The 12,856-nt window shown below is 50.8% G+C and overlaps 1 protein-coding gene across 7 annotated transcripts in view; it reads left to right on the top strand.

Moving 5' to 3' along the window:
• Positions 1-12,856, top strand: part of spega (striated muscle enriched protein kinase a) — a 1,182,457-nt gene that overhangs the window by 313,820 nt on the left and 855,781 nt on the right. For all 7 annotated transcript variants that reach the window (XM_072468701.1, XM_072468720.1, XM_072468711.1 and 4 more), the window contains one exon: positions 529-789. In XM_072468701.1, the coding sequence (XP_072324802.1) occupies positions 529-789 (261 nt within the window). The remainder of the gene's footprint in view (positions 1-528; positions 790-12,856) is intronic.

Here is a 12,856-nt window from a genome sequence, read left to right as displayed (position 1 = left end):
GTTTATTGTCACGTGTACCGAGGTACGGTGAAAGGTATTTTTCTGTGAGCAGCTCAACAGATCATTAAGTACCTGAAAAGAAAATACAAAGAAAATAGATAATAAGGCAACACAACATATGCAATGTAACTACATAAGCACCGGCATCGGGTGAAGCATACAGGGTGTAGTGTTAATGAGGTCAGTCCAGAAGAGGGTAGTTTAGGAGTCTGGTAACAGTGGGGAAGAAGCTGTTTTTGAGTCTGTTCGTGCGTGTTCTCAGACTTCTGTATCTCCTGCCCGATGGAAGGAGTTGGAAGAGTGAGTAAGCCGGGTGGGAGGGATCTTTGATTATGCTGCCCGCTTTCCCCAGGCAGCGGGAGGTGTAGATGGAGTCTTGGCCTGGTATCTGTTTTGATATCAAGTCTTTGACTAATGGCGCTGTTGTTCAGCAGCCCAGCGATATTTCACTCCCTCAATGGTGCCGTGTGAAGGTAAATCGTGTGTTGGTTATTCACGTGCTGCCCTGTGTTTTGCTGCTTGTTGCAGATCGACGTGAGGACCAGACACTGAGCATCCTGGCCCCGGCACGGGACATTACGGTGAACGCGGGAGAATCGGCCTGCTTCGAATGCGAGGTTCGAGGGCCCCCCGACGTTGACGTTGACTGGCTGACCAATGGGAAGCTGGTCCAGCCAGCCCTGCTCAACTGCAAGATGCACTTTGACGGCAAGAAGTGTAAGCTGCTCCTCAACTCGGTTCATGAAGACGACACAGGGGTTTACACCTGCAAGCTCAGCACCGTCAAAGGTGAGCCTCAGGCCTCTGGGCCCAGAACATACATATGTACCTACAGTGGTTAGCACTGCTGCCTCATGGTGCCAAGGTCCCAGGTTCGATTCCCGGCTTGGGTCACTGCCTGTGCGGAGTCTGCACGTCCTCCCCGTGTCTGCGCGGGTTTCTTCCGGGTGCTCCGGTTTCAAACAAACAAGGAACAAAGAAATGTACAGCACAGGGACAGGCCCTTCGGCCCTCCAAGCCCGTGCCGACCATGCTGCCCGACTAAACTACAATCTTCTACACTTCCTGGGTCCGTATCCTTCTATTCCCATCCTATTCATATATTTGTCAAGATGTCCCTTAAATGTCCCTATCGTCCCTGCTTCCACCACCTCCTCCGGTAGTGAGTTCCAGGCACCCACTACCCTCTGTGTAAAAAACTTGCCTCGTACATCTACTCTAAACCTTGCCCCTCTCACCTTAAACCTATGCCCCCTAGTAATTGACCCCTCTACCCTGGGGAAAAGCCTCTGACTATCCACTCTGTCTAAGCCCCTCACAATTTTGTATACCTCTATCAGGTCTCCCCTCAACCTCCTTCGTTCCAGTGAGAACAAAGCGAGTTTATTCAACCGCTCCTCATAGCTAATGCCCTCCATACCAGGCAACATTCTGGTAAATCTCTTCTGCACCCTCTCTAAAGCCTCCACATCCTTCTGGTAGTGTGGCGACCAGAATTGAACACTATACTCCAAGTGTGGCCTAACTAAGGTTCTATACAGCTGCAACATGACTTGCCAATTCTTATACTCAATGCCCCAGCCAATGAAGGCAAGCATGCCGTATGCCTTCTTGACTACCTTCTCCACCTGTGTTGCCCCTTTCAGTGACCTGTGGACCTGTACTCCGAGATCTCTCTGTATCGCGATTCTATGGAAATCCTTTCCCCTTTCAGTCCCTTTTTACGCATGGGAATAATTAAATTACACCACTGCCAAAACAGTAACAATAATGAACATTGTTACCCCAGTCCGCCAACAACTCAGTCTGTCCAGTTGCTCATTCTTTCTCTTAGAGGGACGTAGCTCCAGTGACTGTGGTTCCTTTATTGAGGTGGTTACTGTTGACCTTATTTCACAAATTGATGCACGATCAATGACCACTAAAGCGAGGTTGTAGTCCAACTGAAGGCTTTAATAAGCTAGATGTTTCCCCCAGCAGCTCAGGTACAGAATGAAGGCTGCTGGGGCAGCACGGGTTCTTATACCCCACCTAGCAAGGCGGAGCTACCATACATCCTAACCAATAGAAAGCATACAGTTTCCACCAATGGTGTTCCAACATTACCAGGTACCGTAATACCTCTACTACCACATTCACCCCCTGTTAAAATAGAGTCCGGCGGGGGGTGGTGGCCTGATATTACAACATGGTAACGTGGTAGAATTAGTTATGGAGGTACCGTAATACATCCGTACAGTGTTTTGTAACTGTTTACAATTCTAGTAACTATTTACAATTTATGATTTAAATTTACAATTTAAAATGAAGCAATCAGTCGATCGGGGGCCCTGGTCGTCCTGTGAGATCGCCGGAGCTTCGGTGGTGACTCCGGTGGAGGCTCGGGCGTCTGTGACTCCGGGAGCGTGGCCTCGATCTCTGTGGCAGCTTCGGCACCCCTAGACGGCACTGGTGGGGAAAATGGCTGGCCTGGGAAGGGAGCGTCTGCGGTTGCGTTAGTGGGTGGGGGGGCCTAGACGGGGCCGGCGGAAGGACCCATCCTCCTGTCAGGTGTCCTGGTGTAGTGGAGGGTAAGACTGGTGGCTGGGGTGTGCGTGGGGCTCTGGCGGGTGCCAGGTCCCGTAGGGAGACCGTATCTTGTCGGCCGTCGGGGTACGCCACGTAGGCGTACTGGGGGTTAGCATGGAGCAGATGGACCTTCTCGACCAACGGGTCCGACTTGTGCGCCCGCACGTGTTTTCGGAGCAGGATGGGTCCGGGAGCTGCCAGCCAGGTCGGGGGCGAGGTCCCAGAGGAGGACTTCCTGGGGAAGACAAGGAGACGTTCGTGAGGTGTTTGGTTGGTCGTGGTACAGAGCAGTGACCGGATGGAGTGGAGGGCATCCGGGAGGACTTCCTGCCAGTGGAAGACTGGGAGATTCCTGGACCGTAGGGCCAGTAGGACGGTCTTCCAGACCATTCCGTTTTCCCTCTCTACTTGTCCGTTACCCCGGGGGTTGTAACTGGTCGTCCTGCTCGAGGCAATGCCCTTGCTGAGCAGGAATTGACGCAGTTCGTCGCTCATAAATGGGGACCCCCTATCACTATTAATGTAGGCGGGGAACCCAAACAGTGCAAAGATGCTATGGAGGGCCTTGATGACAGTGGTTGCGGTCATGTTGGGGCAGGGGATGGTGAATGGGAACCGGGAGGCCTCTATCGACAGGGGAAAAGCTGTGGTTTGGATCAGGGGACGGGCCTTGTCCGCATAGTTGGGGACCCACTGGGCGTCGTAGCTAAAAAAACCCTAAGCAGCGTTTCAGGGCCTTAGAGCAGTGAGGGAGGGGGAACTCCATAAGGGGCGCATGCGTTCAGGGTCAGGCCCTATAACTCCATTTCGCACTACGTAGCCGAGGATGACTAGGCGGTCGGTGCTAAACACGCATTTGTCCTTGTTGTATGTAAGGTTAAGGATCTTTGCGGTCTGGAGGAATTTTTGGAAGTTGGTGTCATGGTCCTGCTGGTCGTGGCCGCAGATGGTGACATTATCGAGATACGGGAATGTTGCCCGTAAACCGTACCGGTCAACCATTCGGTCCATCGCGCGCTGGAAGACTGAGACCCCATTGGTGACATCGAAGGGAACCCTTAAGAAGTGGTAGAGCCGCCCATATGCCTCGAAGGCAGTGTATTTGCGGTCACCAGTGCGGGTGGGGAGCTGGTGGTATGCGGACTTAAGATCCACCGTGGAGAAGACCTTATAATGCGCGATCCTGTTTACCAGGTCGGATATGCGGGGGAGAGGATACGCGTCCAGCTGCATAAACCTGTTGATGGTCTGACTGTAGTCGAGGACCATCCTATGCTTCTCCTCGGTCTTTACCACCACTACTTGAGCTCTCCAGGGACTGTCGTTGTAGCAGTTGAGAGTGTTCGAGGCCGGGACTGATCCAGAGTCACCGAGGCTAATCGCAGCAGTTGAGTGTTCTCTTCGGGGAGTGCGTGGTCAGCCGAGCTTGGGTCCTGGGGGTCCATCCAAGATGGCGGCTCCCATTGGTCGCACATGGCTGGGGGTGCACAAAATGGCGGCGCCCATCCATCTAATGTGGCGTCCGCGGGACAAGATGGCGGCGCCTGGGGGCCGCACGTAGCCCTGAACAAAGAACAAAGAACAAAGAAATGTACAGCACAGGAACAGGCCCTTCGGCCCTCCAAGCCCGTGCCGACCATACTGCCCGACTAAACTACAATCTTCTACACAGATTGGAGTGGCGGCGCTCGCTGGCCGCACGGGGACCGTGGAGAGTTTTGTGGTGGCGGTCGGCATTCGCCGCCGGAGACCGCGGCAACCGCACGGGCCTGACATACCCCCACGAAATGGCCCTTTTTGCCGCATCCCTTGCAGGTGGATTCACGGGCTGGGCAGCACTGCTGGGGGTGCTTGGCCTGCCCGCAAAAGTAGCAGCGGGGCCCCCCGGGGTTGCCAGGCTGCCTTGCAGCACAGGCTTGTGGGGGGATGGGGGATGTCTCGGGGTCGGCTGCGGAGGGCTTCCACGCTGCCCAGGGGGCTGCCGCGCAGTCGGGAACGTAAGCGCGGGTGTTTCTGGAGGCCACATCCAGGGAGCCTGCAAGGGCCCGTGCCTCCTTGAGACCTAGAGTGTCTTTTTCCAGCAATCGCTGGCGGATTTGGGAGGACAGCATACCTGCCACGAAAGCGTCCCGGATCAAGTGTTCTGTGTGGTCGCTCGCCGAAACTTGCGGGCAGCTGCAGTTTCTCCCCAACACCAGGAGCGCACAGTAGAATTCTTCCAGCAATTCCCCAGGGATTTGTCGCCTTGTTGCCAGCAGATATCGGGCATAGACCTGGTTTACCGGGCGAATAGAATGTCCTTTTAGCAGCTCTATTGCGGCATCGAAGTCTTCCACTTCCTCGATGAGGGTGTAAATCTCCGGGCTCACCCTCGAGTGCAGGACTTGCAATTTCTGTTCTCCCGTGGGTGTGTTTTCGGCCGTTCCGAGATATCCTTTGAAACACGCCAGCCAGTGCTTAAAGGTTGCCGCTGAGTTCGCCGCGTGGGGGCTGAGTTGCAGACACTCCGGCTTGATTTGGAGCTCCATCCTTTTAAATCAAGCTTATTAAATTGATGCACGATCACTGACCACTAAAGCGAGGTTGTAGTCCAACTGAAGGCTTCAATGAGTTTTGTAAGGGCCACGAAGAATCCAGGACGAGTTTTAAGGGTACAAAGAAATAACATTTATTTACAATAACATATATATACAACAGCAGCAGCAACTTCCCTTGCTGCTCACTCCTTCCTGCTGGTTCCAAACTGACCAGCTTTATTTATGCAGGGAGTCTGCTAATGATTTCTCCGCCCCCCTCATTGGGGAAGCTCATACTCCCACAGGATTGTGGGATTGTCATTAGTCCCCAGCCAATGGTTAGCAGGCAGGTTATAACAATAAGCTAGATGATTCCCCCAGCAGCTCAGGTACAAAATGAAGGCTGCTGGGGCGGCACGGGCTCTTATACCCCGCCGAGCAGGGCGGAGCTACCATACAGCTTGACCAATAGGAAGCATACAATTTCTACCAATGGTGTTCCAGAATGACCAGGTACCGTAACACCTCTACTACCACACAGAGACTCCCTCCTTGTACTGACGTTTGGCCGTCCTCTGCTTCCACTGTTTCCCGGGGGATAAATATCCGCCTGTTACCCTCTGATTGGGCAGCTCCCTCCCTGGGTACACTTTGAATTGCAGCATCAATGCCAGGCCGTCACACGTAGCTTCTCACTTGCTCCTTCATTGTAGACAAGCTTGTGTTGCTCCCTCTTCTTGAGGATTCACAACTGACACTCACACAAACTACACAAGACTCATAATATTCATGCAAAGACTCTATTTTTGTACTAATCTGTCACACAGACTTTAAACTCAATAAAAGTCACAAACGATTGTATCACACATACTCTTTAACTCAATATACTAATTAACCTTATAGAAGGCCTATAGTGTGTCCGCGTTTATTAACGGGGGTCTTGAGTTTAGGAGCCGCGGGGTTATGCTGCAACTGTACGTGACCCTGGTGAGACCACATTTGGAGTATTGTGTGCAGTTCTGGTCACCTCATTATAGGAAGGATGTGGAAGCATTGGAAAGGGTGCAAAGGAGATTTACCAGGATGCTGCCTGGTTTGCAGGATAGGTCTTATGAGGAAAGGTTGAGGGAGCTAGGGCTTTTCTCTTTGGAGTGGAGGAGGATGAGAGGCGACTTAATAGTGGTTTTTAAGATGATGAGGGGGATAGATAGAGTGGACGTTCAGAGACTATTTCCTCGCGTGGATGTAGCTGTTACAAGGGGGCATAACTATAAGGTTCATGGTGGGAGATACAGGAGGGATTTCCGAGGTAGGTTCTTTACTCAGAGAGCGTTAGGGTGTGGAATGGACTGCCTGCTGTGATAGTGGAGTCGGACACTTTAGGAACTTTCAAGTGGTTATTGGATAGGCACATGGAGCACACCAGGATGACAGGGAGTGGGATAGCTTGATCTTGGTTTCGGACAAGGCTCGGCACAACATTGAGGGCCGAAGGGCCTGTTCTGTGCTGTACTGTTCTGTGTTCTATATTCTATGTAACCTTACTTAACTAACAAATCAGACTGAAGTGTAGCCTAGCAGAAAGGCTTGCCAGGCAATTCTCCGGGGGGATACTGCACTGGTCTCGGAGTACCCGGGATGGTCTTCTGCGATGGTTGTTCCCAGGGCAGTCGCTCCCGAGGCTCCAATCTCCCGTACTTTTATACCATTTCTTCCCTTCTCGAACGCTCGATGACGTATGTCATGTGGCTGAAGTCATTCTTCCCAGAACCTGGGAAACAACACATGTCTGTTTCATGTAGCCTATGCAGTTTCTCACCTCAACAGCCCTTTGCAACCACAAATGTCAGATGACCCTCTTGCTCAGGGTCCGCGAGTAACTGCGGTTCCCTGGTTTCAATGACCCTTCCTCCTTTTCGCTATGAAGTTGCTCTTTTGCTTCTGATTTCTCTTGTGGTTCACCACGATCGGTCCTGTGTCTGGATTCCTGTGATTTCCATAGTTGTGCATTTATTGGCCAGGACGTACCGGCTGTTGACACCGCCGATAAAATTCCATTCCCGCGCCGACGCACGGGTCTCCCGGCGACAACGGCAAATCCCGTTGACAAGGCTGGACCGGTAGATCCCGTTGGTGGGCCGCGTCCCCCACCATGGCGGGGCGGTCAGTAAATACCGCCCACCATTTTTAGTTTGAGTCGCAATATTTCTTTCCTCAAACCAAACCTCCCAATGTGCAATTTCGATGGGTTACACCCGGATGGGCACTCTGTCTTTCTTCTCTACCATAATAATACTTCTCTTCCTGGCCCGGGGACGAACACTCTTGACCCCCAGGGGGCGATACCATCCTCACCGCTGAGCTTACCTGGTAAGACTTCACTTCCTGTGAAGCTCTCTCATTCCACCATCCACCTTCGACAAGACTGGGCCTCTGTTTGTCCAGTAATTAATCTGCTGAGCCGACACTGCCAAAATGTCCAGAAAATCCACGGCCATTCTTACATTTCTGGTGTTGGTGGGAGTGGGGGTGTCGGCGGGGTGTGGCGGGGGCCAGGGGGGGTGCACCCGCCTCTGGCAAGGGAAGACGACTCTGGGCATCTGCACTGGCTGTTTGCATCCTGGGCGATGTTCGATGCTGTTCTCTTCAGCTTCCTTAAGAACAATGGCCACCACTGTATCCAGCAAAAGCTATTGGTGGAATTGCCTTATCTTTCTTGAATGAACCCAACAGGGGGTTGTTGTCTGTCACTGAAGTGAAATGTTTCCTGTACAGATATTGGTGGAACTTTTGTGACAAATGACAGCTCTCTCCCGATCTGTCAATAATTCTTCTCTGTGTCTGTGAGGGTTCTCGACGCTTATCCCCCAGGTCTCTCCACCTCTTCATCCATGCCCATATGGAGATGTATCACACGTTAGTATTACCTTCTTGGTAGGGTCAAAGTGCACCAGTAAACATGACGACGGCAACACCTGCTTGACTTGACCTGGCTAAATGCTTCTTTGAGGAAGTGACAAAGTTAATTGATGAGGGAAGGGCTGTAGATGTCATATACATTGGGGCAGCACGGTAGCATTGTGGATAGCACAATTGCTTCACAGCTCCAGGGTCCCAGGTTCGATTCCGGCTTGGGTCACTGTCTGTGCGGAGTCTGCACGTCCTCCCCGTGTCTGCGTGGGTTTCCTCCGGGTGCTCCGGTTTCCTCCCACAATCCAAAGATGTGCGGGTTAGGTGAATTGGCCAATGATAAATTGCCCTTAATGTCCAAATTGCCCCTGGTGTTGGGTGAAGGTGTTGAGTTTGGATAGGGTGCTCTTTCCAAAGAGCCGGTGCAGACTCAAAGGGCCGAATGGCCTCCTTCTGCACTGTAAATTCAATGATAATCTATGATTAATCTAGGACAAAGGTTCGGCACAACATCGTGGGCCGAAGGGCCTGTTCTGTGCTGTATTTTCTATGTTCTATGTTCTACACATAGACTTCAGTAAGGCGTTTCCCATGGCAGGTTGATGGAAAAAGTGAAGTCTTATGGGGTTCAGGGTGTACTAGCTAGATGGATAAAGAACTGGCTGGGCAACAGGAGACAGAGAGTAGTGGTGGAAGGGAGTGTCTCAAAATGGAGAAAAGTGACTAGTGGTGTTCCACAGGGATCCGTGCTCGGACCACTGTTGTTTGTGATATACATAAATGATCTGGATGACGGTATAGGTGGTCTGATTAGCAAGTTTGCAGATGATACTAAGATTGGTGGAGTTGCAGATGGCGAGGGGGACTGTCAGAGAATACAGCAAAATATAGATAGATTGGAGAGTTGGGCAGAGAAATGGCAGATGGAGTTCAATCCAGGCAAATGCGAGATGATGCATTTTGGAAGATCTAATTCAAGAGCGAACTATACGGTCAATGGAAGAGTCCTGGGGAAAATTGATGTACAGAGAGATCTGGGAGTTCAGGTCCATTGTACCCTGAAGGTGGCAACGCATAGAACATAGAACATAGAACAATACAGCGCAGTACAGGCCCTTCGGCCCACGATGTTGCACCGAAACAAAAGCCATCCAACCTACACTATGCCATTATCATCCATATGTTTATCCAATAAACTTTTAAATGCCCTCAATGTTGGCGAGTTCACCACTGTAGCAGGTAGGGCATTCCACGGCCTCACTACTCTTTGCGTAAAGAACCTACCTCTGACCTCTGTCCTATATCTATTACCCCTCAGTTTAAAGTTATGTCCCCTCGTGCCAGCCATATCCATCCGCGGGAGAAGGCTCTCACTGTCCACCCTATCCAACCCCCTGATCATTTTGTATGCCTCTATTAAGTCTCCTCTTAACCTTCTTCTCTCCAACGAAAACAACCTCAAGTCCATCAGCCTTTCCTCATAAGATTTTCCCTCCATACCAGGCAACATCCTGGTAAATCTCCTCTGCACCCGCTCCAAAGCCTCCACGTCCTTCCTATAATGCGGTGACCAGAACTGTACGCAATACTCCAAATGCGGCCGTACCAGAGTTCTGTACAGCTGCAACATGACCTCCCGACTCCGGAACTCAATCCCTCTACCAATAAAGGCCAACACTCCATAGGCCTTCTTCACAACCCTATCAACCTGGGTGGCAACTTTCAGGGATCTATGTACATGGACACCTAGATCCCTCTGCTCATCCACACTTTCAAGAACTTTACCATTAGCCAAATATTCCGCATTCCTGTTATTCCTTCCAAAGTGAATCACCTCACACTTCTCTACATTAAACTCCATTTGCCACCTCTCGGCCCAGCTCTGCAGCTTATCTATATCCCTCTGTAATCTGCTACATCCTTCCACACTATCGACAACACCACCGACTTTAGTATCATCTGCAAATTTACTCACCCATCCTTCTGCGCCTTCCTCTAGGTCATTGATAAAAATGACAAACAGCAACGGCCCCAGAACAGATCCTTGTGGTACTCCACTTGTGACTGTACTCCATTCTGAACATTTCCCATCAACCACCACCCTCTGTCTTCTTTCAGCTAGCCAATTTCTGATCCACATCTCTAAATCACCCTCAATCCCCAGCCTCCGTATTTTTTGCAATAGCCTACCGTGGGGAACCTTATCAAACGCTTTGCTGAAATCCATATACACCACATCAACTGCTCTACCCTCGTCTACCTGTTCAGTCACCTTCTCAAAGAACTCAATAAGGTTTGTGAGGCATGACCTACCCTTCACAAAGCCATGCTGACTATCCCTGATCATATTATTCCTATCTAGATGATTATAAATCTTGTCTCTTATAATCCCCTCCAAGACTTTACCCACTACAGACGTGAGGCTCACCGGCCTATAGTTGCCGGGGTTGTCTCTGCTCCCCTTTTTGAACAAAGGGACCACATTTGCTGTCCTCCAGTCCTCTGGCACTATTCCTGTAGCCAATGATGACATAAAAATCAAAGCCAAAGGTCCAGCAATCTCTTCCCTGGCCTCCCATAGAATCCTAGGATAAATCCCATCAGGTCCCGGGGACTTATCTATTTTCAGCCTGTCCAGAATTGCCAACACCTCTTCCCTACATACCTCAATGCCATCCATTCTATTAGCCTGGGGCTCAGCATTCTCCTCCACAACATTATCTTTTTCCTGAGTGAATACTGACGAAAAATATTCATTTAGTATCTCGCCTATCTCTTCAGACTCCACACACAATTTCCCATCCCTGTCCTTGACTGGTCCTACTCTTTCCCTAGTCATTCGCTTATTCCTGACATACCTATAGAAAGCTTTTGGGTTTTCCTTGATCCTTCCTGCCAAATACTTCTCATGTCCCCTCCTTGCTCGTCTTAGCTCTCTCTTTAGATCCTTCCTCGCTACCTTGTAACTATCCATCGCCCCAACCGAAACTTCACACTTCATCTTCACATAGGCCTCCTTCTTCCTCTTAACAAGAGATTCCACTTCCTTGGTAAACCACGGTTCCCTCGCTCGACGCTTTCCTCCCTGTCTGACCGGTACATACTTATCAAGAACACGCAGTAGCTGATCCTTGAACAAGCCCCACTTATCCAGTGTGCCCAACACTTGCAGCCTACTTCTCCACCTTATCCCCCCCAAGTCACGTCTAATGGCATCATAATTGCCCTTCCCCCAGCTATAACTCTTGCCCTGCGGTGTATACTTATCCCTTTCCATCATTAACGTAAACGTCACCGAATTGTGGTCACTATCCCCAAAGTGCTCTCCTACCTCCAAATCCAACAGCTGACCTGGTTCATTACCCAAAACCAAATCCAACGTGGCCTCGCCTCTTGTTGGCCTGTCAACATATTGTTTCAGGAAACCCTCCTGCACACACTGTACAAAAAACGACCCATCTATTGTACTCGAACTATATCTTTTCCAGTCAATATTTGGAAAGTTAAAATCTCCCATAATAACTACCCTGTTACTTTCGCTCATATCCAGAATCATCTTCGCCATCCTTTCCTCTACATCCCTAGAACTATTAGGAGGCCTATAAAAAACTCCCAACAGGGTGACCTCTCCTTTCCTGTTTCTAACTTCAGCCCATACTACCTCGGCAGAAGAGTCCCCATCTAGCATCCTCTCCGCCACCGTAATACTGCTCTTGACTAGCAGCGCCACACCTCCCCCTCTTTTGCCTCCTTCTCTGAGCTTACTAAAACACCTAAACCCCGGAACCTGCAACATCCATTCCTGTCCCTGCTCTATCCATGTCTCCGAAATGGCCACAACATCGAAGTCCCAGGTACCAACCCACGCTGCCAGTTCCCCTACCTTGTTTCGTATACTCCTGGCATTGAAGTAGACACACTTCAAACCACCTACCTGAACACTGGCCCCCTCCTGCGATGTCAAATCTGTGCTCCTGACCTCTATACTCTCATTCTCCCTTACCCTAAAACTACAATCCAGGTTCCCATGCCCCTGCTGCATTAGTTTAAACCCCCCCCAAAGAGCACTAACAAATCTCCCCCCCAGGATATTTGTGCCCCTCAGGTTCAGATGTAGACCATCCTGTCTGTAGAGGTCCCACCTTCCCCAGAAAGAGCCCCAGTTATCCAAAAATCTGAATCCCTCCCGCCTGCACCATCCCTGTAGCCACGTGTTTAAATGCTCTCTCTCCTTATTCCTCATCTCACTATCACGTGGCACGGGCAACAACCCAGAGATAACAACTCTGTTTGTTCTAGTTCTGAGCTTCCATCCTAGCTCCCTGAAAGCCTGCCTGACATCCTTGTCCCCTTTCCTACCTATGTCGTTGGTGCCAATGTGGACCACGACTTGGGGCTGCTCCCCCTCCCCCCTAAGGACCCGGAAAACACGATCCGAGACATCACGTACCCTTGCACCTGGGAGGCAACATACCAAACGTGAGTCTCTCACGCTCCCACAAAATCTCCTATCTGTGCCCCTGACTATAGAGTCCCCAATTACTAATGCTCTGCTCCTCTCCCCCCTTCCCTTCTGAGCAACAGGGACAGACTCCGTGCCAGAGGCCCGTACCCCATGGCTTACCCCTGGTAAGTCCCCCCCCCCACAAGTATCCAAAGCGGTATACTTGTTTCTCAGGGGTACGACCGCAGGGGATCCCTGCACTGACTGTTTTTTCCCAGTCCCTCTTACAGTTACCCACCTATCTCCAATCTTTGGTGTAACTAATTCCCTGAAGCTGCTATCTATGACCCCTTCTGCCTCCCGAATGATCCGAAGTTCTTCCAACTCCAGCTCCAGTTCCCTAACTCGGTCTTGGAGG

The sequence above is a fragment of the Scyliorhinus torazame genome, chromosome 2, assembly GCF_047496885.1.
Source record: "Scyliorhinus torazame isolate Kashiwa2021f chromosome 2, sScyTor2.1, whole genome shotgun sequence".
NCBI classification, from domain to species: domain Eukaryota; kingdom Metazoa; phylum Chordata; class Chondrichthyes; order Carcharhiniformes; family Scyliorhinidae; genus Scyliorhinus; species Scyliorhinus torazame.
The sequence above is the reverse complement of the archived record's forward strand: the minus strand, read 5'-3'. Positions and strand labels throughout refer to the sequence as shown.